Genomic DNA, 24,823 nt, shown 5'->3' with positions numbered 1-24,823 from the left:
TTCCTACCTGCCTTCGTATCGATGGCAAATCTGAAAATATCCAGATCAAAAATAAGTTCTATACCACCAAATAACTATTTAATGTTTTTAGGCCACTTGCTCAGCTGTGTTATAAGATATCAATGGGCAGGTGAGACTTGAACCCAGGCATTCTGGCCTAGAGATATGAACACTACCACAGCACCATAACACCCCAGCGACTACTTATAGATTAAAAACAAAATAATGCAGCTGCTGAAAATCCAAAATAAAAATGTACTGCTGAAAAAACTCAGTAGGTCTGGCAGTATCTGTCTGATATGATCACTTCTGAAATATTTGCAGACTTTTTAATAAAAAAAATCTATTTGGCTGTGTAAAGACCCACCTTGGGAGCACAGTCTTCTGGCTCAGAGGTGGGACACTACCACTAGAGCATGAGCTCCAAATAGACTTTGTTTTGAAAAAAAAAAAAAAATCAACCTGTTCAGGCATGTTGTGACAATGGCTGGGGCAGTTGGGACTTGAATTCAGACATTCTGAAGGGAGACGCCAACACTGAACCTGTAAACTTTCATAAATTGCACTCTTCACCTTCATTGATACAGACCTCAGATAGTTTAAGACCAAGAATGGATTCTGAAACTGGCCAATATCCTGTTTATTCCTACTTTGTTCTGGCCATTAACCAATTTTCAGTCCAAGCTAATATTACTCCCAATCTTGAGAGTGCTGAAACCAATCTCGTTAAATCCATTTATTCACTCCATTGGTTACAACCTCAAAACATTTTCTCATCAAACCCGGTTTCCCTTTGATGTGGTTATTTGTCTCAAGCACCCAGTTAAAACATCTCTGTTAATAAAAGGCAAGGTAAGGTCACCATTGTCTTACTAGACCATAGGGCTGCTCTCCCACATGAGAGACAACTTAGTGGCAATTTAACCCGAGGGTCACCATGCCTCAGGCGAGGGGAGAGGTTGAGGAGGAGAGTCCTTCATGGTAGCCTCAGCCAGTGCAGGAATTGAAACCACACTGTTGGCGTCAGTCCGCATTGCAAACCAACTAACTGGTCCCCCTCCTTGTTAATAGTATTTACCCTAATTCATGAGGGCTCTTGCGGCATAATGGTAGTATGCATATCTCAAAGCCAGGAGGCTTGGTTTCAATCCTACCTGCTGCAGAAGTGAGTAATAAATAACATCTGATCACGTTGCTTAGAAAATATCTTTACCGTAATGGGTCCATGACTTGCCCCTTTACTCTGTCCCTCTGATGTGGAAGAGCAAGGTTAGACTTGCCACCTTACAATTCAGAGGATCTTACTAGAATCCCAAAGAAGTAACAGAATAAAGAAAACCTGGCAGCTCATCCTCAGCAGGATCAGGCCTGCAGGATACACAAAGGCAATCTTTGTGGAATCAAGGCCGTGTAATATTTGCAGATATAGATAGACCTGTGTCAGTACCATAAAATCTCACCATTACCCTTCAGCTCAAAAGGATCGGACTCCAGGAGCTTGGGTGTGTGTTGAGAATACATGTTGGAATTGAATGACTGCCTTGCACATACCACCACCTCCTCTCCCCTCCCTTCCCCCCCCCCCCAAATTTTCACTCTTCAGTTGCAATGTCCACAATCGTAACAGATGTAAGACCTTCCATTTTTCCATGATCCCAATGGGTCAAAACTCCTTCCCATTTACTATCACTGTACACAATCCTAATGGAATCCAAACCCCTTTTCCATTCAAATTGTACACAATCCCAATATATCCAAACTTGTTACCATCGTAGCCAAACTCCTCCCCATTCACTCCCACTGTACACAATCGCAATGTATCAAATGCCTTCCATTCACTCCCACTCTGTACCATCCTAATGGATCCAAACTCTTCCATTCATTCCCTTCGTACATAATCCTAATGTATCCAAACCCCTTCCCATTCACTGTATACATTTCCAATGGACCAAATCCTTTTGCATTCACTCATTGTACACCATGTCCGGTGGATCAAACCCCTTCCCGTTCACTGCCATCGTCCCAAAATCACTGTTTCCAGCTACTAGTTGTCTGGACAAAGGAGCACCTGGTGCAAGGAAGGACAGAGAGAGATACAGACCAAAAATATAAAGACAAAACAGCCACGTGCTTGGTTCCTGGCTGGTCTGCTGTCCCAGCCCACCATGGTCTTCCGTGTTACAAACACTGGCACAGAGACACCAGGCAGAAGTCCATAAACTGCAGTCATTAATAAACTGTAATTATCAGTTCAGAAAGATACACATCTTCACAAAACCAGCATACATTTTAAACAAAAAAAAAGATAAAGGTGCATGTGAAGATAGGGAAAAAATAAATTAAACGTCCACGTTGATACCTAGTTAGAGTGAGGTGAGGGGAGGCCAAAAAAAAAAAAAAAACTAGATGCAAAAATTGATCCAAATCTATTCAAAATCCAGTTTATATGAAGTGGATTTAAGAGTCTGCAGAGCAGGATACCCAGTACACGGGGCCTGGCAAGAGAAAGGGTTTGCAGTATTTGTCCATGTGTGTACAGATGTATACTTGTATATACAGGGTTTAATTTATAATAAGTATATGATCCAAGGTTCCGGCTGAAGCCCATTCGTCTCTCAGGGAAAGAGGCAGCTATCGATAAGATGGAGTTTTCCCAATCGGTGCAGCTTAAGTTGGTCCTGAAGCATGTGGCACCTGGCAAGGCTAGCCATCCTCTTTGGGTGGGGTATACCAGCCTGTGGATACAAAAGTCAGAGTGCTAAATAGTTCTGGAAGACACTGCCTTCTCTCATGTTTGATATCAAACAGTGATCAAATCAATGTCAAATAGAGGCACTGCCATTGTACAAGTTCCCCATGGGTGAAAACACAGTTAGATCCATTGGGATTTATGGACAATAGGAACAAAGTCCCATATCCATTGTTCACAATCCCAATGGATCCAATATCCTTACCATGCATTATAAACAATCCCAAATGGATTCTAATTCACTCATTGTCCACAATCCTAATGGAGCCAAACCCTTTTCCATTGTAAACAATCTCAGTACACCCCAGTCCCATTCCCATTATCCACAATCCCATTGGACCTGAACCCCTACCCATTCACTCCCACAGGGCTAGCGAGTGTGCACTGACTGATGTGCACAGCAGCACTCCTTACACAAAGCAGCTGAACACCACGCTTAAAGCCATCTGATGCTTTTATTTTCCAGAGCAGGCTTATCAATACAAATTGAGGCTGTGCCTCGAAACCAATTACAAGGAACTTAGCTAAGGTCACCCACGCCTGTTTATTTTACAGCTAGCAAATGAGAAATCTAGGCTGGAATCCTAGCAGGACACAGGTGGAAGTACACTGTACTAACTCAGCATGGTCTAATACAAGCCATCGTGCTGTAAATCATACTAACCAGCAAATAAACAAGACTTATTGCTGCTGATCTTCATGCACTGGAACAAATACAGTGACAGACCTGATTCCACAAGCACACTACCCCAGTGTTACATAGCAACAGTCCTGTCTCTACATTGTACGACATACCAGTGTTGCAAGGCTAAAAGTAGTGTCCTCAGACCTAATCTAGAAATGGAGAACACAGTGCATTTTGTACACTAGAAACGTCTTAAAAGGAGTCACATTACAGCATTAACTTTGCGCTTCAATGTCATCAGTGCCTTAAAGCACTTTGCACAGTTCATTGTTTATTGGAGCACAGTGACAGTAATGCAGGGAATTCCCACAACCAGAGGTGATTGACACTAGGTGAATTGTGTTCCAGCTTAGTGTCTCAACTGAAACCCCTTCCAGGAGTTTGAACATCCACAAGAGCCACTGGGACTGGCCATGGTGTCTAGCATCTCCTATGAAGAATGGCACCTCTGACACTGCAGCTGTATACTTTTAGCTGCAATTTCATGCCACAACAATGGGTTCAATCTCTGAACCACAAGGCCCAACTATTAGGTGAAGACAAACAGGCCAGGCTGTGGCATACTGATACTGTTACTGATCACTCGTCTAGAGAGCCAGGCAACGTTCTGGCGACCTAGGTTTGAATCCCATCATGGGGGGAAAAGAAAATCCAAGTGTAATGATAACCATGAAACTAATCATCATAAAATCCTCTCTGGTATTAATGTTCTTGAGGGAAGGAAATCTGCAGTCCTTATTTCATGACTTACTGGTACGACTTGGTACAGCCTTGGTGTGCTGAAGGGCCTGTTCCTGTGCTGTCCTTTGACTCCAGATGCACAGGTATGTGGTTGACCCAGCAAGATACCCCATTGCATCAAACCACTACAACGTCAAAACAAAGGGCTGAAAACTTTATGGAGCACTGGCATTGACTGAGGCACCGGAGATGACAATGGCATATTGTAGCATCACCACACTGACACCCAACATCTAGGGGCTACTGCCAAAAGTGGTAGATCAGTCCAACAGACCAGTGAAGCCCAAGGTAGTTGTACTCATGGCATCATATCTTACAAACAATGCCCGAGATGCTCCATCGCCACCCCTGCATATCACCATATTACCCCACTCCCTGCACCAATACTCCTGTGTTGATCATGTCAAACAATACACAGAGGAAGCACTGAGGGTATCAAGGGCAAAACATATTCTCTGGGTAGGGGGAGTTTCAGTGTCCATCATCAAGAGTGGCTCAGCAACAACTGATATGCCAGGTGTTGGGGGAAAAGACAGAAAAACATAATTGACTTCTTCCTTGCTGACTTGCATCCCGTAGATGAGTCTGTCCATGACGGTGTCAGCAAGAGTGACCACCATACACCGTCATTGTGGAGACAAAGTCCCATCTTCACACTGAGGATGCTCTCCATGTGTAGCACGATCACCATGCTAAACAGGACCAGACTTCCAACATATCTAGCAACACAAGACTGGGATCTACAAGGCAGTGTGCTGCCCTCATCAGCAGAATTGTACTCCCAACATAATCTGCAGTCTCATGGCTTGGCATATTCCTTCACTCAACCATAGCAAGTTAGAGGGTGGGAATATATGCAGCGAGTAACTCCCCTCCAGTCTCCCCAATGTCTGTCTGCCATCTACAAGGTACAATTCAGGAGTGTGGTGGAATATTCTCTACTTGCTTAGCTTTACACCATCCAGGACAAAGCAGATTGCTTGATTGGTACCCAATGCTTATTGATAGCAGTAGGTCCCATCTAAAGATGAGCTGCAGAAATTCAACAAGGTTCCTGAACAGTACATTCCAAACCCATGACCACTACCCTCTAGACAGACAAGGGCAGCAAATACACAGGAACATTACCCCACCTCCCAAAATCCTCCTCCAAGCCAATCTGGACTTGGAAATACATTGTTGTTCCTCTGGGTTAAGACCGTGGAACTCACTCCTGAACAGGACTGTGGGGGTGTCTACACCACATGGACTGCAGTGGTTCAAGGCAGCAGCTCACCACCACCTTCTCAATGGCTTCCTAGGATGGGTCATAAATGCTAGCCCAACCAAGTGCGATGCCTGATATACTTGACTACACCCTCTCACCACTTAAAGGTTTGTACCTACAGTAGATGAGTCTGAACTGTTGAGACAGTTTAGGCAGTTGTGGGACCTGTACCCATTGTTTCCCCCACTACTGGCTAGGCCAGCATTTATTGCCCATCCCTAACTGCCCAGAGGGCAGTTAAGAGTCAACCACATTGCTGTGGGTCTAGGGTCACGTGGGCCCAGACCAGGCAAGGATAACAGGTTCTCTCCCTAAAGGTCATGAGGGAACCAGATTTTTCTGACAATCACTTTATGGTCATTGTTAAGACTCAATTCCAGATTTTTTTAAAAATCGAATTTAAATTCCACCATCTGCAGAGGCAGATTCGAACCCAAGCCCCCAGAACATTCCTGGGTCTCTGGATCAATAGTTCAGCAATAACACCAATTGCCATCCCTTGCCAAGAAGCATACAAGTACACAGAAACCTCAAGTGGAAAACAGAGATAGGTATGAACGTGGACCGCTATGACAATTTGTCTGTGATTCGTACCGTTTTTCTCGTGAATCTGAACCAGTGATTTGTAGGACTGCTGGGCCCGCGTGAGGCTGTATTGTGACTAGAAAAAAAAAACAGAGGACATGGTTTGTTTAAAAAAAAAGACAGACTTGCATTGCCTTAGCACTTTCCATGGCCCTGGATGTCCTATAGTACTTCACAGCCAACGAGTTATTTTATAGGAAAAATACGGTCACCATTGTAAAGAGGCAATTTTATACACAGCAAGATCCTGCACGGATAATGAGCTGGTAATCTGTTGGCGATGTGAGCAGGGGTTAAATACTGGTGCCAGGGAGGACTCACCCTGCTCTTCAGAATGTTGACAAGTTGATCTTTAACATCGACTCAAGAGGGCAGAGGGTTTCACCAGTTTATCCAAAAAACTGCCATGCACGTACATGGTGATGCCCTCTGGGCACTGCCCTGCCAAGTGACCGTTGCTGCCATGGTACCGAGGTGGTGATAACAACCTTGGGCTTTCTGAAGTCCACGGCACGGGTCCTGATTTTGCCGTGTTCTGATGGAGCCGCGCTGGATTAAAGGATTGGGAAGGGGAAAGAGTTCAGGAGTGAGGAGAGTGCACACAGACAGAGGGGGACCAAGGAGGAAACAGGCTCCATGGCACAGGAGTAACGTTACAGCAGTTAGAACCAGGGGTCACAGACTCAGGACACAGGGTAGGCTGTTTAGGACTGAGAGAAGGAAACATTTCTTCACTCAGGAGGGTGGAATTCTTCACCACAGAAGGCTGGATCACAGAGAATATTAAAAAAAAAAATTGAACATTTTTAGATTTGAGAAGGCACAAAGGGTTATGGAGAGAAAGCAGGAATATGGCAGTGACATAATGAACATCATGATCCTATTGAACGGCCGAGCAGGTTCAAAGGTCTACTTCCACTCCTCATTTCAATGAATGGCTTAGTATCCACTTTGCTTGTAGTGGCTGGGTCGTGGGGGCAGACACCATGTTATACGAAAGACAAGGACTCCCAACTTTTCTTATTACAGTGGGCACTGCGACGGTGAGGGGAGGGGGGATAGGAACGGACACACCTCGCCCTCTCACCACACAATGGGTGTCACCCATCCCCCCGATCTGAGAGCAGCTCACCTTATTGGCTCCAAACTGAATTCTTGCTTTTCCTTTCACCAGTGTTGCACTAATCTGCATAATGACGGACTCGATAGAGTAAGCACTACTCCAGCCCTGGGGCAGGGAAAAGCAAATAAAAACACACAGAACATACAGTGAGTGAGAGAGAAAGTGGTTCTCACGCTGTGGAACAAGCAGGACTGCGCACCTAACTGGAGAGAACAGAACCTTACTCATGACCTGGTAACATTCACACAGAGAGGTGGAGGGTCTCCTGGAATTCAGTGGCTCCCCTGTAGAATGGGACAGAGCAGCACCCCCGACCCAGACGACAGGCTGAAGCTCCCGCTGCAAGTCCCCACCTCGGTGTCAGGTGAATACAGAATCAGACTGAATTGCGATGCCCACCACAGCCAGGTGCTCCTCACTCAGCCTTTCAGCCCCTACCCCGCCCAGTCGAGGCAGGGATGGTGCTGTTGGACCCTCCTGAGCAGGAGACGTTGTCCTGAAGGGTGTAGTTCTCCAAGATATGAAGGCGGCAATCATGGCCATTCTAACTGGACACGCAACACAGCGGGAAGTTCAAATCCCAGTGTGACCACTTTAATTGGAATTATCAATTCAAGTGAAAGTCATTAAAAGGAAACCTTTAATTAAGCACTGATATCCTCCAGAGTCAGTCTGGCCCATCACTGCCCATTTAAGTTTCCTATACAGTGGCTTTGTTGGAACAAACTGTTACCTTGTAGTACCAGAACAGACCATTTAGCCCATTGCTAGCCTTATGAAAGAGTCATCGGATTAGTGGGTGGAGGGGTGTGGCTGTGCACGATTGCAGTACTTTGCTTCAGTTCAGAATGGTTACAGTGCACGAGGTGGCCCTTTGGCTCATCATGCCTGCGCCGGCTCTCTAAATGAGCCCCGGCTCTAAGGGATAGCGCAGATCCAATGGGGTGAATTCCGAATCCTGCCAGAACAAGTTGGGACCCACAAGCAAAGGGTTTCCCGGTTGAACAGCCCACTTGGTGCTCACCTGTTTCGTCAGGAGCTCCATGCAAATTGCACCTCCTCCAAGGACATAGCTATGGAAAAGAAAAAGGCAGTGAGGGCCTGTGCAACAGAGAGACTTCAGGAACTGCAGCATCTGAACTGGAAGGGGGACCCTCAAGCCCCCTCCCCTGTTCGACAAGATTGTGGTTGATCTGAGCATGACCTACTTCCTGCCTACTCCCAAAACTCATTAACCACCTTGAAGCTGACATCAGGTCAATCAGGCCCCTTACCTTACCTCCCCCTCAAAGACTGTGACTTCTGAACATGTCAGATCACTTTCTCCAGTACTGTCTCTCTTGTACATTGCTTTGTGTTCGAAAGCTTGCACAGCAAGATTCCGAAAATCTTCAGGGTGGTTGAAACGTCACTGATGTTCTTTCTTCGCCTCCTCTCCCCACTGCCCGAGACACCTCTCTCAACCCATTACCCCTGTGGGAAATTCAGTATCCAGCCTACCGCTGGGTTTCGGTTCAACACTTCAACCAAACGTCACCCCTGACAATGTGTGTAAAAGCAAACAGATAAAAAAACAGATAGCAAGAGAAACTCAACGGGTCTGGTAGCACTTGTCGGGAGAAAAAGCAGAGTCAGCATTTCAAATCCACTGACGCTTTGTCAGAAGTTTCTGAAGAAGTCATACTGGACTCGAAACGTTAACTCTTCCTCTCTCTCTCTCTCTCTCCACAGACGCTGCCAGACCCACTGAGTTTCTCCAGTAATTGGTGTTTTTTTTTTTTGCTTGTTTCAGATTTTCACAATTCTTTGTTTGACTTTAGAGTTGCGAAATTATTTTTGCCCTCGATTATATCTGGAGCTCTCTGGAGAGTTTACAAGCCTGGCTCAAATTTGCAGCAAAGTTTCTGAGAAATAGGAGGGTCTGGCAGACTTGCAGTGGCAATTTCGACTGGGACCAGAGTGGGTGCACGGGAAAATTTGGACACTTTCAGGCGGCTTTCAGTTAATCCCACACGAAAGGTTATGAACAAATTAAAACCACACAGGACTGAGTGAGGGATATACCATCCTGGATTAAAAACCAGTTAAAAAACAGAAAGTAGAGCATAGGATAAATGGATCATTCTTGAATTGATAAACTTTGACCAGTGTGGGGATATCTAAGGTTTGGATCTATGTACAATTCTTATCACTGATTTGGTTGTAAGGATTAAATACAATATTGTCCAAGTTTACAGATAGCTCAAAGCTGGGCAGGAGTGAGTTGTAAGGGGATGCAAAGACACCGAGGAGATTTGGAAAGGCTACACGAGTGGGCAAAAATGGCAGATGGAATACAATGTGGAGCCACGAGAGGTTATCTATTTTAGTTGAAAAACAGAAACATTTCTTAAATAGATGGAGGCTAGGAAGTGCTGAACTTCAGAAAGAACTGGGGTATCCTTGTTCAGGAGCCACTGAAAGACAATGTAGAGGTACAGCAAGTGGTGAACGAAGTAAAAGGGAATGTTGTCTTTATTGCAAGAAGTTTTGAGTACAGGAGTGAAGATGCAATTACTACAGTTAGATAGGGCCTCGGGTCTAAATGGAGGGGGCACAGCCTCAGGAGGAGGGACAATCTAGGACTGAGACGAGGAGGAATTTCTTCACTCAGGTGAGGAATTCTCTCCCCCAGGGGCTGTGAATGTTCAGTTATTGACGATGTTCAGGATTGATCTCTACATGTCAAAAATAGCAGGGATAGTGCGGGGGAACAAATAAAAATGTTTTTGAAATGAAAGGTCGACCATGATCGCATTGAATGGCAGAGTGGGCTCAAGGCACGAATTTCCTCTGCTGTTTCTTAAGTTCTTACGAAAGCTGTAGAGTTTGTGGTGTGTTTGAACTGGAGACTGGCAACTTCTCATAATTCAGGACACAGCAGCAGTAAAATAACACATGGCCTACAGCCTGCGTTGCTTACTGGGACTAGCGCTCATTCCTAACACAGGTTTATAGCGGAAAAAACACCAGCAACTGCTGCCACTTACCCTCCGGACAGAACTGGAGAAACCACTCTTACAAAGGGTGGGTCGAAAGGAAAATTATCCTAGGAGGCAAGATAATCGTCAAGATACTCAGCCCATACTGCAGTTTCAAAATGAGAAAGCATATTCATCTCATAACTCCAATTCCCACTCTTCCCCACTCAGTGACTGTCTCCACCCACAGTCCAATGTAGACTCTCACCCGTCACAACTTCCCACCCACAGTCTCGCGTACACTTCCCCCATCACGGACAAACCCACCCCTAGTCCTGCGTTCTCGCTCTCTCTCCCCTCCCACAGCCCTGTGCACGCACAAGGTTTCCTGGATCACTGGCCTCCTGTTACCCTGCAGCTCCCTCACTAGCACCCCTCCCCTTCCCAGTACTCACTTTAAAAGAGAAATTTAACAAAATAAAGTCGATGCCTTCTTTCTCACGAAGGATCTGGAGGTCATTATGCAAAGCGCTGTCTTGATCAACTCTACAAGCAAAACAGCAAAATGTTAGTCAAGGAGGGCAGCCTTTACAACCCTCACTTCCTGCCACAAATCCCACTCCCCAACATTGTTAGAGCCTACCAGAGCTTACAGCTCACACTCAACTGGCCCCAGTGGACTTGAGACATTTAGATGGCAGCTACTGTCCCTGTCCCACCCTCCTTCCAAGTATACTGAGCTGCTGCAGGTGCCTGAGGGAGAGAATTCCATCGATACACCACCCTCCAAGTGAGGGTATTCTTCCCTGTCTCGGTTCGACCAGCCCCTTATACTCCCATAGTCTGAGGGGAGGTGGTAATTGGGGATTGGGAACCAGCGCTCACCTTGTATGTCACCATACCTTTCAGAACATTTCCATGAGATCATCTCTGTCTCTTCTAAACTTCAGAGAATACAGTTCCACTCTACTCAATCTGATAGGACAGACCTCTCATCTCGGGTATCAGTCTCAACAAAATTCGATGTAATTGCAACAAGATCTCTTTTTCTCTAACAATGTGACCCCATATCCCTTTCAATTAATTCCCATGTTCCCTACCATCCCAGCACTGCCCAATCTCATTGGGCTTAAGACTGCAGCCAAATGCAACAGAATCAGGGGCCGTCAATTGAGGACAGATGAGGAGGAATTTCTTTTCTCAGACGGCTGTTGAGGCTGGATCATTCAGTATATTCAAGGCCAAGATAGATTTTTAAACCATCAAGGGTAAGGCTGGAGAGTGGAGCTGAGGATGATCAGATCAGCCATGATTTCAGTCAATGGGGGAGCAGACTTGATGGGCTGAATAGCCTATTCTTGTTCCTACATGGGTCATATGACCAGGATCACATACAACAGGAAAAGGAGAGAATGTGACTGGACTAGAGGGGGGGGATCAGGGGAGATTTATCAGGATGTTGCCTGGGCTGGAGCATTTCAGCTATGAGAGAGACTCAGTAAAGCTGACGGAGGTAAATGGGACTCTGGGGAGCATAGATAGGGAGAAACTTCTCCCCTTAGCAGAGGGATCAGTCAGCATGGGGCATAGATTCGAGGTAAAAGGGACAGGAAGTTTAAAGAGGATGAAGTAGGCGGTGGGTGTCTGGGACACATGCCTGACAAGGGTGGAAGAGTTGGACCATTAAGAATTATCATTTGAAATGCCATAGCCCTGGGTTAAGTGCTGGAAAATGAGACAAGAATAGATGAGTTCTTGATAACCGGCAGAGAAAAAGAGGCCTTTTGCTATGTTGTATGCTGTAAAGCTCAGCAATTTTCATTACCCCCCCCTCTCCAGTGAATTACACCTCGCAACTGTAAAACAGAATTGCTTGGGAAGGATCACCTACTTGAGAATCTTTACGTTCCAGTCGTATAGACTGTCATTGACGAGTTCAACTGCGTAGTTTCCTACAGGCCAGAAAGATGAGACAAGTCAATCAGCATGCTTTCACAGAATTCCTACAGTGTGGAAGCAGCCTATTCAGCCCATTTAGTCCATGCTGACCCTGTGAAGAGCATCCTTCCCAGACCCACCCCCTACCCTAGTAACCCTGCATTTCTCATGGCTATCTCACTTACCCTGCACATCCCTGGACACTATGGGCAACTTCAACATGGCAAATCCACCCAAACCTGCACATCTTTGGACTGTGGGAGGAAACCCACACAGACATGGGGAAAACGTGCAAACTGCAAACAGGCAGTCACCCGAGGGTGGAATCAAATCTGGATCCCTAGCACTGTGGGACAGCAGTGCTAACCACTGAGACACCCCTGTGCTTTCTCAGAGGAGTGGTCTCCAATGTTTAAAAAAAAACAGATTGGTTTTCTCTGTAAACTGCCCCCAAACCAGACTCTCTCCCACACCTCTTCAATCTCCTCCACTTATTTAGATGCCAGTTCAAGCTCTTTGACTCTACAGATAATGGCTACTCCCCATTAGCGAGGCCTGTGTAGGCACCAGCTGGATGATCATTATATTAATCCTGTCTTCAGCCAATCCAGTCCACTTCCAGTTTTTATTTAAACACGTAGCCAGCATTTAGTGCCCAAACCTAATTCCCCTTGGAACTGCTTGACCATGTTGACTACAGATCTGCAGTCAGAGAGAGTCACACAGCATGGAAACAGATCCTTCGGCCCAACCGGTCCATGCTGACCATTATTGCAAACTAAGCTAGTCCCTCCTGCCTGCTCCTGGCCCATATCCCTCCAAACCTTTCCTTTTCCAACTTATCCAAATCTCTTTTAAACATTGTAACTGTACCCACATCCACCACTTCCTCAGCAAGTTCATTCCACACACGAACCACCTTGTGATACAAAAATATTGCCCCTCACCTTTTTTTAAAATATCTCTCTCACATATGTCAGAACAGATTAAGGACAGTAGACTTCATTCCAGGGGGGAGTGGTTTTCCTCCCACACTGGTTTCATAATTCCAGGTTTTTTTTTTAAAAAATGAATTCACTTTAAATTCCACCAGCTGCTGTCGCAGGATTTGAACCGGTATCCCCAGAGCATTAGCCTGGGCCTGGGGGGAAATTTCCATTCATGCGCCTGTATCTATTGAGCTTCCTACCACCTCAGGGAATCTCAAAGTGGTAACTGCCAACAAAATATTTTTGAAGTGGTGTGTGCACGTAGTGGTTTGAGCACGGCAAGCTCCCACTAAAAGCAATGTGATGACCGGACAGTAAAGTCAATTGTGGGACACATTTCATAGAATCCCTACAGTGTGAAAGCAGGCCATTCAGCCCATCAACTCATCAACTCTGCACTGCCACTCCAAAGACCATCTCACCCAGACACCCCTTTCCCCGAGTAACCCTGTGTTTCCCCACAGCCAATCCACACTAACCTGCACATCCCTGGGCACTACGGGGCAATTTCCCATGGCCAATCCACCCTAACCTGCACGTCCCTGGGCACTACGGGACAATTTAGCACGGCCAATCCACCCTAACTTGCACATCCCTGGGCGCTACGGGACAATTTAGCACGGCCAACCCACCCTAACCTGCACATCCCTGGGCGCTATGGGACAATTTAGCATGGCCAATCCACCCTAACTTGCACATCCCTGGGTGCTATGGGACAATTTAGCATGGCCAATCCACCCTAACTTGCACATCCCTGGGCGCTATGGGACAATTTAGCACGGCCAATCCACCCTAACCCACATCTGGAGGAAAGCCATGCAGACACGGGGAGAATGTGCAAACACCACACATACAGTCACCCAAGCCTGGAATCAAACCCAGGTCCCTGGCAGCAGTGCTAACCATTGAACCACCATGCCAGGCCCAGGGAAAACCCTCTTCTCTGAGGTAGCGGGCTGTGGAATCTTTTCGGTCCACCAGATGGGACCTAACCCCGTTTCAACTGAAAGTCCTGCGACCCTGGCATCATGGCATTACCTAGGCAATGGACTAGCAGCTTTGTATGCTTTACAGCAGGGCCCAAACCCACAATCTTTGCTGAATCAGAGGAGAAGGGAGCCACGCACGCACACCCCTCCTCCCAAGCCATGGAGGGAGGGAGCCCATCGGGCTACTTGGATCGGTCCTAGCTCTGATCTTGCCGAGTCACGGAAAAATGTCTCCTTGCGCAGGCAGACTGGAGAATCTGTGACAGTGCTCCTTTACAGCATAGAAGGCCGATGGAAATAGATACAAACAGGGTTTAAAGGAGGAGGAACACAGTTTCAGATGATAGGAAGGGTGGCCGACTATGGGTGGGGGTCGGGGGGAAAGAGATGTAAGACAACTGGTGAAAGAACCAGAAAAATACAGAGAAGAGAGTTTTATTTTTCGTGAAATGTGAGATCGGGAGCATGGTGCCCAAAAGGATGATGGAAGCAAATTCAATACGAACATTAAAGAGGGAAAATGGACTGTGGGAATGGGCAGGCGGGGGGGGGAATGATTTAAAAGAGCCACCATTGTAATCCAGTAGAACAAGGGGTCTGAATCCGCGCAGGACCATGTGATTGAACAGCCTGCATGCTAGCTGCATGGATGGCCACCCAGCACAAGGAACTGCAAACACTCACTCCCCAGCAACAGGAGTTGGGGATTGCAGGGAATGGTACTAATCAGGTTGGAAAGGGGGATGCAGTGTCTTTTTAACATTCACTCAAAGGATGTGAGCATCGCTAGCTGGTCCAGTGTCTATTACTCATCTCGAATTGCCCCTGGAGAAGGTAATGGAACATAGATACACACAGAATATCATTTAGGGAGGTAGTTTCAGGATTTTGACCCAGTGACACTGAAGGAACGGCAATGTATTTCCAAGTCAGGATGGTGAGTCTGCATGGCCTTCTAGATAGTAGTGGTCATAGGTTTTGAAGATGCTTTCTAGGAGCCTCGGTGAGTTGTTGCAGTGCATCTTGTAGATGGTACACTCTGCTGCTGAGCGGAGATTTGTGGATGTGGTGCCAATCAAGTTGGCTGCTTTGTCCTGGAGAGTGTCCAGCTTCTTGAGCACATTGTTGAAATAAGGACAAGGGCAGCACATACTTGGGAGCACCACACCCTGTAAAATTGTCCACAAAGCCACTTATTGCCCTTTCATGGAAATGTATGGCAGTTCCTTCAGGTGTCGCTGGGTCAAAATGCTGGAATTTCCTCCCTCACAGCACTATGGAGGTCCCTACACTACATGGACTGTAGCAGTTCAAGGAGGCAGCTCACCATCACCTTCTCAAGGGGCAGTTAGGGACGGGATAATAGAGGCTGACCCAGCCAGCAACCTACACATCCCTCGAATGAATTTAAAAGGAAAATCACTGTATTGGTGGTCTCGTGGACAGTGAAGAAGGTTATCTAAAATTACAAAGAGATCTTGATCAATTGGGTTAATGGGCTGAGGAGTGGTAGACGGAATTTAATTTGGATAAATGAGGTATTGCATTTTGGTAAAAACAGACAAGGACAGGACTTATACAATTAATGACAGGGCCCTGGGGAGTGTAGGACAGAGAGACCTAGGGGATCTGGTACATAATTCTTTGAAATTTGCATCACATACAGACAGGTTGGTTAGGAAGGCAAGCGTGTTAAATGCCTTCGTTGCTCAGACTTTTGAGGAAATGAGTTGGGATGTCACGTTGAGGTTATATAGGATGTTGTTGAGGCATCTTATAGAGCACTCTGTCCAGTTCTGGTCGCCCGCTATAGTAACAATATTATTAAACTGCAGAGGGTTCAGAAAAGATTTACCAGGATGTTGCTGGCAATGGAGGATTTGAGATACCAAAATAGACTGGAAAGCCTAGGACGTTTTTCTCCTGGAGAGTAGGAGGTTGAAGGGTGACCTTATAGATGTTTACAAAATCATGAGGGGTGTAGATAAGGTGAATGGCAGCTGTCTTTTCCCTAGAGTGGGTGAGTTCAAGATTAAGTGCCATATTTTTAAGATGAGAGAAGGATTTAAAAAGGACACGAGGGGCAAGTTTTTAAATACAGAGTGGTTCGTATGTGGAATGAGCTGCCAGAAGAAGTGGTGGATGTAGGTACAGTTACAACACTTAAAAGACATTTGGATAATTCAGGAATAGAAGGGCTTGGAGGGAAATGGACCAAGCACAGGCAGGTAGGACTAGTTTTAGTTTGGGAACATGGTTGATGTGGACTGCTTCCATGCTATATGACTTTATAACTCGAAAGACAAAATCCTGGGCTCAAAGCAAACAAACAATTTAAGTCATTGGAAACTCCTTACCCGCTTTAAAACTCTCCGACCGGTAAATATCCCGGAGCTCTTTCATTAGTCGGTCAGTGGCCTGAACAGAACCGGACACTGCCCCCTGCGAAAAAAAAAATGAGCAGAATACAAGTCAGCAACAAAACCTTTAACCTCATCAGCATTATTAGATTCAACACTTACAGGATTCCACCTTCCACTCCCACCTCCCTCACACTGCCAAGTGTCTCTTCCCAGTGCTGCCACCGCCTTCTGCTGGCCAGCTCTCTCCCTCTTTGCTTACAACAACTTGCATTTGTGTAGCATGCTCAGGACAGCAAACCTCTAAGGCACCTTGTGAGAGCGCAAGTCAGGGAAAAATACAAAATCATTTCGTGAGTCAATGGAGCAGATGTTAGGAACAGGTGTCCAAAAGCTCAGTTTGAAGGACTGGTCTTAACAAGGAGAGACGGAGAGAAGGGTTTAGGGACAGAATTCTGAATTGTAGGATCTCCTGAAGGTACAGCCATCAGTGACAGAGCAATGGGAACCAGGGAAACGCACGAGGGGTTCAAGTCCATAGCTCCCTGAAAGTGGCCACACAAGTAGACAGGGCAGTAAAGAGGGTGTATGGCGTGCTTGCCTTTATTGTTCGGGGAATTGAGTACAAGAGTCAGGATGCCATGTTACAGCTTTATGAGACTTTGGTTCGGCCACACGTAGAGCATTGTGTTCAATTCTGGTCGCCACATTTCAGGAAGGAAGTGGAGGATTTGGAGAGGGTGCGGAAAAGGTTTACCAGGATTAGAGGGTATGAGCTATAAGGAGAGGCTAGAAAAATTCAGGTTGTTTTCTCTGGAGCGGTGGAGGCTGAGAGGAGATTTGATAGAAGTCTGTAAAATTATGAGATGCATAGATAGGGTTGACGGTCAGAATCTTTCTCCCCCAGAGTTGAAATGTCTAATACTGGGGGGCATGTATTTACAGTGAGAGGGGGAAAAGTTCAAAGGAGATGTGAGGGGCAAGTTTTTTTTAAAACACAGAGTGTGGTAGGGGTCTGGAATGCCAGGGGTGGGTGGTGGAGGCAGATACGATAGGGGCGTTTACGAGGCTTTTAGATAAACACATGAATATGCAAGGAATGGAGGGATATGGACCAAGGGCAGGCGGAAAAGATTAGTTTAATTTGGCATCATATTCGGCACAACACTGTGGGCCAAAGGGTCCGTTCCTGTGCTGTAGGGTTCTATGTTCTAACCAGTAGGAATGCAGAGATCTGTTTGCCTCCTCACAGGGGCATCAGCTGGGCACAGGGGATAGTGAGGCTCACATCAACAAGGTGGGGAAAATCAGCAGCGTGATCACTTGGTATGTGTGTCTGTGTGTGGTGGTGAGGAGGGGGGGAGGGGGTGGGAGCGTGCAGACGGTGGAGGAACCCAATCCCCACCTCCGCCCAGAAGTTGCCGATTCTCCCAGGTGGGCAGAAGTGAGCACTTCGGTCACCCAGCACCCAAACTGCATAATGCCAGCAGTAACGGGAGCCTGGGATCTTGCTGCTTGGGCTTTGTCTCAGTGCTAAACCACCTCTCACCAGAGTAGCCTTTAAAGGCCTCACATGTGCCAGTAACCAAATGGAACAGCTACACTACAGGCTCGCACTGTAACTCTGGGAGTTCAGTCGAGTCCCCTACAGACACGTACATTTAGATAATCTTGCCTCTGGTTCCTCTTGATCTTCTCCAAGATAGCCAGGTTCTCCTTCCCGATGCCTTCGTCTTCTGATTTCTTGCCCTCTGCGGGCTCTTCTTCCTTCATTTCATAATGATCCAGATCCTCGTTGTCCTGCAGGAGCGGATGGAGAGCAGTCAGCCCGAGAGAGACGCTGGCAACATCAGTGCAACATCCTCCAAGTTTTCAGGCTACCCCCTGCCCATCCTACCAAATCTGGCCACTCCCTGGCAAGCATTACACTGTATGGGCCATTCGTCCCCTCTGCTCCACATCAGCTCCCCGCCCCCCCCCACTCAACTCCTCTCCCCCCTAGTGCGTTCATGCAGTTTCTACCCCTTCAGTGCATCTCTACCAATGGCCTTGACCATTCTCAGTGGGAGAGAGTTTCACATTTTCCATCCGTCCTGGGCTTTCTGTGGGAAGAGGTTCCTCCTGAATTCACAAGTGGAGACCCTCCCCCCACCCAGCTCTGGTTCTCCCACACCTGGGGAAACACCCGTGGCCACCCCAGACATCCCCAAAATAAGGGGCTGAAGGAGCCTCACCTCCGCCATCTCCTCATCTTCCTCCTCGGATGTCACGTCATCCCGGGTGCTCTGGAAGCAGGGGGAGGAGAGGGAGAGAGAGAGAGAACATCAACTCGATACTCGGACAACAGGGACTCAGACACAGAACTTGAACATTCAGCAGCGACGTGCCAGAGCAGGGGCGAGGGTGGGTTCAAACAGTGGGGAGAGAGGCTCAAAGTAATTCCCCAAGTTCTAGGCTCCAGGAGTGTCAGGAGAGCGGGGGGCCTTCAAGGGGCTGATGGGATTAGGACAGGCAAAACAAATCGCACGCATTTATGGAGATCTGGCAGCTCAGGCCCCCAGCCTGTAAAACAGGAGTTTCTGCTGCTGCTCACCACCCCAGGTCCTCACCCCCCAAACCCCACAGTAACTGCACCCAGAGGTGCTAGAAATGAAGCCCACTCCGCACACTGAAATGTACTAGATCGATCCCATGGCCGTTACTACCTTGAAGAGGAGCACTGGGTTGGTGGGTGTCCCAAAAGCTAATATATATCCCTGAGCCAACATCGCTACCTCGCCCTGTCACACTGCTTGCGGGATCTTGCTGTGCAAACCATACAAGTGCCGTGGGACGTGCCGAGGAACGGCCAGACCACCCCATCACACTCTCTCTGTGTCTCCGTATCTCCCTGCTGACCACCCTGTCCACCTACACTGCATACCACTACCCCCACCCCCCACCATACCTATCCCCGTTCCACATTACCTGTTCCGTTGGTAAAGGCTGATCCAACATTTCCACATCCGGATGCTGTGGAAGGTTGTAAAGTTTGCACAGGTCAGAGATTATTCGTTTAAAGTGTTGAAGAAGCTGGAGAGAGACAGACACACACAAATAGAGAACGTATCAATACAGGAAGACGGTTCAGCCCATCCAGGGCTTTCTAACTCTGGCCACCTGTCTCGCATTGGACATTGCTGGGCAGATTTTTAAGCAGAGGTCTGAGGCTATTCTAGAAGGAACCAGGATTAAGAAAACACCAAACCCATTGATCTAACCTGGACACATCTCCTTAATCTTCAGTCTCTTTACCCACCAGAGGACACAGATTCTCCCTAGCCACCCAACTGAATCCTTTTGCAATTTTGACACCGTCTGTGCGACCTGCCCCTTGAATTTTCAGTGGTAGGATCATTCTGGAAAATTCACCCAGCGATCCCTGACTGAATCCAACATGGGAACAGGAAAATAAAATAGAGAAACAAACACAGAAGTTGCTGGTGAAACTCAGCAGGTCTGGTAGCATCTGTGGGGAGAAAGCAGAGGTCATGTTTCATCAGAACAGGTAGTGGCTAGGGAAAGCTGAATATGAGCTGGGTGACTGGAGGAGTAGAGAGGTGAGTGGACAGGTGGAGACAAAGTCTAGAGAGAGAGATAGGGATATGAAACAGGTATACAGACAAGGGGGTTATTAATATTATTAGGCCAGGACAGAAGAATCATACAATCCCTCCAGTGTGGCAAGAGGCTATTTGGCCCATCAAGTTTTCACTGGCCCTCTGAACAGCATTTCCAACACCCACCCCTATCCCTATAACCCTGCATTTCCCACGGCTAATCCACCCTAACCTGCACATCTTTAGACGAGAAGCTGAATAAGCGAGAATGAGAGCTGAGGGTAGGAGAAAATGGATAGGGTGAGCTAGAACTAACCCATAACAGGAGCAGGGGGTAGGACTGAGTAGAAAGCATAGGGGTATAAATCAGACTCTGAAGTTATTGAAATTAATGTTGAGTTCCAGAGGTCCCCAAGCAGAAAATGAGATGAGGAGTAGGCCATTCAGCCCATCAAGCCTGCCTTGCTATTCAATACTGTATGATCACGGCTGACTGAGCTCCTCAACGGCCTTTCCCCACCTTGCCCCCATTATATAATCTGCCCAAGGTACTGAACACAGTGGACTGGATACCTTTCTGACAAGAGCCCATCTTGGGTCCTGGAACTGATTCCAGCAGTCACAGACACACACACAGACACACACACATTTAAACCTGTCAATGACCATCAGGTCCCAAATGCACAGGCACTCCCGTCGCTGTGGGCCTGGTGCCACAGCTAGGCCCAGACCAGCCAACGACAGCAGATTTCCTTCCCTAAAGGATGTTATAAGACAATTGCCAGTGGACAGAAAATTGGCTTTTAATTCCAGATTTTTACTGAATTCAAGTTTTAGCAGCTGCTGCAGTGAGAGTCAAACTCATGTCCCCAGAATATTAGACCCACGCTGTCCCTGTCCTGTGAGTGTTTGATGGGGGACAGTGTAGAGGAAGCTTTACTCTGTATCTAACCTCGTGCTGTCCCTGTCCTGGCAGTGTTTGATGGGGAGCACAGTGTAGAGGGAGCTTTACTGTGTATCTAACCCCGTGCTGTCCCTGCCCTGGGGAGTGTTTGATGGGGACAGCGATGTGACTGCTCCTCTCAAGTCAGTTAGGGCTCAACAATAAATGTTGGCATAACCAGCAATGCCCATATCCCATGAATGACATTTTTGAAAAAAAAAAAGGGTCAGGTCCACCCCTAAACACTGCCTGTCCCTTTCACGCGGGAATCTGCGTTGCGAAGATGGGGTGGGGGTGCAAGGTCTCCAGTTAACTTACAGCACACTCCCTCCTCCCCCTACAGACTCACCAGTGTGCTGCTTTTCTTAATGTCAGTCAGACGCTCCAGCACTGCAGCTAGGTTTGGGTCATCTGACTCCACAAACCAGATGGGAGGCACTGAGGGATAGGATTCCTGAAAAACAGAAACACAAACTACGGTCAGCACAACAAAGAGTCTTCCCCCGCCCTCACCTGACCAAAAATATCCCCTAACCCTACTCCACTTACTCCAGTGAGGCAAAAAAGTACGCAGCAGCTACTGACTGAGCAACACTGGGATGATGGGCCCATTGGCCAGTGTCTGCACCCTAAGTATTCTGGGGAAAAAAAAACACGCAGAGCTGAAGACCTCATGTTGTTGGGGAAGGAGCACAAGGATTGGGACCTAGATTTACCAGGATGTTGCCAGGAATGGAGGGTTTGAGACATTAGGAGGGGCTAGGGCTATTTTCACTGGAGTTTAGGAGACTGAGGGGTCACCTTATAGAGGTGTATAATATCAAGAAGGGTACAGAGAGGGTTAATGGTAGGTGCCTTTTCCATAGGGTAGGGGAGTTCAAAGCCAGGGGGGCATATTTTTAAATTGAGAGGAGAAAGATTTAAAAAAGGCATTAAGGGCAATTTTATTTTATTTTTTAAAACAGTGTTGTTCATGTGTGGAATGAACTTCCAGAGAAAGTGATGCATCCGGGTACAGTTTCAACACTTAAAAGACATTTAGATAAGTACATGAATAAGAAATGTTTGGAGGGAAGAGCAAGCAGGTGGGACTAGTTTAGTTTGGGAGTATGGTCAGCATGAACTGGTTGGACCAATGGGTCTGCGACCGTGCCGTATGATTCAACGGCCATAGACACCAAGACCATCCTTTACAACGATGGAGAGAGAGAGAGACAGGCAGACACGGACAGATGCTATTCTCTCCTCACTGGTGAGGCAACGGTTAAAAGGTGCAACGTTGGAAAGTTCTATCCCTGCTCAGTGACAGATTAAGTGGTCAGCGAGCAGCATTGCCCACACCTCACCATTAGCCGGGCGGTTTCTACCTGTAGCCTTTTGACTCGGCTCGCCACCTTGCCCAGTTGAATAGCACAGGCTGGGAAGCCACTCGAGGAACAGCGCGGCCGACAAACCCCCAGCAGGTCAAGGTTCTCGGGGGTGGGGAGGGGGGAGGTGGTGGTGGTGAGAGGGTGCCACCACCAAAGGCACAAGTCCAAACCAGCCACGCGCTTTTACAAAGAAAAGCACGGCAGCTGTCACTGATGGCCTAGTGGTCTTATCGCCAGACTATTAATCCAGACACTCTGGTAACGTTCTGGGGATTTGAATCCTGCCGTAGCAGATGGTGGAATTTGAATTCAATAAATATCAGACATCTAACTATGACTATGAATCAATTCTCAGGAAAATCCCACCTGGTTCGCTAGGAATGGGAAACTGCCATCCTTACTTGGTCTGACACTTAACTGCCCTCTCGGCAATTAGGGATGGGTAATAAATGCTGGCCTGGCCAGCGATGCCCACGTCCCAGAGCCTTCGAGCTGTGCACAGCATGGAAACAGAGCATTCAGTCCCACACGTCTACACCAACCAGATATCCTAAATTAATCTAGTCCCATTTGCCAGCATTTGGCCCATATCCCTCTGAGCCCTTGCTATCCATATACCCATCCAGATGCCTTTTAAGTGCGATTGAACAGAACACAGAGCTGACCTTGCCCTCACTGGTACCGAGTAAGGTCACAAGGTAGTAATTAGGAATGGATTCCATTGCAAACTTTACATCAGAGAGAGGTTCTCCTGTTCCCATGTAACACTCTCCAGCAGACTCCTCCTAATCGTGTGTAACACGCTCAAGTGACTGAATGGCAACTGGCAGGAGATGGGCTGAACGACTTCCTCCTGTTCTTGTGGCAGCCGAATATAGCTTCCTGCTATCCCTGTCTAACACCGTCAGCAGCCTCACGTTCTGTGTAGTAAGCTCAAGGGGTGGCCGAATGGCCTCCTTCTGTCAAAGAGTTGAGGCAGCAGCTGATTTAATTACACAGGAACTGGAGGAAGCCAACGTGTGAAGCCCAGAACTAAAAAAGCTATAATCCCTATTGACTCAGACTCTCAAAAAGGTGGTGATGTGGGACTACAAGGTACCAGCGTTACAACTCCCACAGCCAGCAGTCAGCTGTCATTTAATTGCAGGGTACAGGAGTGGTTTACGTGCCAAAATCCCAGCCCCAGACAAGGGCTTTGAGTGATGTAGCGTCCTCACCCTTGACACAACCACGCGAGTGCCTCTCCTCACTGCTGGGAGTCAGGGACCGAGCATGCAATAGGTTTGGGGATAGTTTCAACGCGTTAGCAGTGTTCCACCCAAAATCCAAATCATTAACAATCAGATTCAATGGGAGCCTTGGGAAAGGAGAAAGAGATGGTATCAACAGTGTCCTCTCAGATTTGGACCAGGCTAACTTGTATCAGTTAAACTGTGTATCCTACCCCATGCTGTACATCTTCCAGGAGGGTTTGGTGAGGACAATGAAGGAGTTTTACTCTTATCTGACCCCATGCTCTCCCTGTCAGAGACATACAGCATAGAAACAGACCCTTCAATCCAACTCGTCCATGCTGACCAAGTTTTCCAAATTAAATTAGTCCCATTTGCCAATCTTTGGCCCATATCCCTCCAAAAGTGGCCTCACCCACATCCTGTACAACTGCAACATTATGCCCAGGGCCCAACTATTAATCGTGTAAATCCTGCCCTTGTTCATCTTACCAAAATGCAACACCTCGCATTTATCAAATCAAAACTCCATCGGCCACTCCTTGGCCCATTGCTCCAATTGATCTCTTTGTAATCTTAGATAATGTTCCTCACTGTCTACCACCAATTTTGGTGTCACCCACAAACTTACTAACCATGCTTCCTGTATTCTCATCCAAAATGACAAATAACAGTGGACCCAGCACTGAACCCTGTGGAATACTGTTGGTCACAGGCCTCCAGTCCAAAAAACAACCCTGCACTACCACCTTCTTTCGGGTCTATTGTTTAGAGATTTTGAGGGGGAACAGTGTAGAGAGAGCTTTACTTTTAGTTTGAAAAGAGTAAAGACAGCTTTACTCTATATCTAACCGTGCACTTTTACATCTCTTCCTAGCTTTCTTTCACTGGAATACTTATCCTCCCACATCTGCAGAATGTGTGAATGCTAGGCCTCTGACATCTCTCAACATCCCTTCAATATTCTGAAAGAATGCAATCACAGGCATGAAAGGGTGTCCTTATTTGTGTTGTTATGGTTTTAACCTGTGCTCCTACTAACACTTTGATACCCCAACTATCTTACAAATGGAGTTTGGAAGCCAGGTTATGGCAGTGGCACCGTCCCAGCATGCACAGAGACAGTGAAAGTCCTCTATTATATCCAGGAGGCTGATAACACAAATGGCAAGCTTGCATCGCCACTGCATGGGGGCTAATTTACAGAGACATGCCCTTTGACACAATCAGGTGCTGCCCCCCAGTGTCAGGCAGCGACAGACCCTGTCCCCACCCATGCTGCCCCCCAGCATC

The 24,823-nt window shown here is 47.2% G+C and overlaps 2 protein-coding genes across 6 annotated transcripts in view; one reads left to right on the top strand and one right to left on the bottom strand.

The window, feature by feature from the left end:
* Positions 1-24,823, top strand: part of adar (adenosine deaminase RNA specific) — a 144,927-nt gene that overhangs the window by 76,515 nt on the left and 43,589 nt on the right. The gene's annotated exons all lie outside the window — the stretch shown is intronic.
* Positions 2,222-24,823, bottom strand: part of LOC109912765 (ubiquitin-conjugating enzyme E2 Q1) — a 30,718-nt gene continuing 8,116 nt past the window's right edge. The window contains exons 2-13 of the mRNA XM_048620450.1: positions 21,278-21,382; positions 19,354-19,458; positions 18,621-18,671; positions 18,046-18,186; positions 16,384-16,468; positions 12,002-12,062; positions 10,566-10,656; positions 10,180-10,238; positions 8,175-8,223; positions 7,160-7,255; positions 6,037-6,103; positions 2,222-2,735 (exon numbers count right to left, since the gene is read on the bottom strand). Of these exons, the coding sequence (XP_048476407.1) occupies positions 2,704-2,735; positions 6,037-6,103; positions 7,160-7,255; positions 8,175-8,223; positions 10,180-10,238; positions 10,566-10,656; positions 12,002-12,062; positions 16,384-16,468; positions 18,046-18,186; positions 18,621-18,671; positions 19,354-19,458; positions 21,278-21,382 (942 nt within the window). The 3' untranslated portion in view covers positions 2,222-2,703. The remainder of the gene's footprint in view (positions 2,736-6,036; positions 6,104-7,159; positions 7,256-8,174; positions 8,224-10,179; positions 10,239-10,565; positions 10,657-12,001; positions 12,063-16,383; positions 16,469-18,045; positions 18,187-18,620; positions 18,672-19,353; positions 19,459-21,277; positions 21,383-24,823) is intronic.

Source organism: Rhincodon typus, chromosome 46 (genome assembly GCF_021869965.1).
Source record: "Rhincodon typus isolate 14 chromosome 46, sRhiTyp1.1, whole genome shotgun sequence".
Lineage (NCBI taxonomy): Eukaryota > Metazoa > Chordata > Chondrichthyes > Orectolobiformes > Rhincodontidae > Rhincodon > Rhincodon typus.
This window is presented reverse-complemented; position numbering and strand designations above follow the sequence as displayed.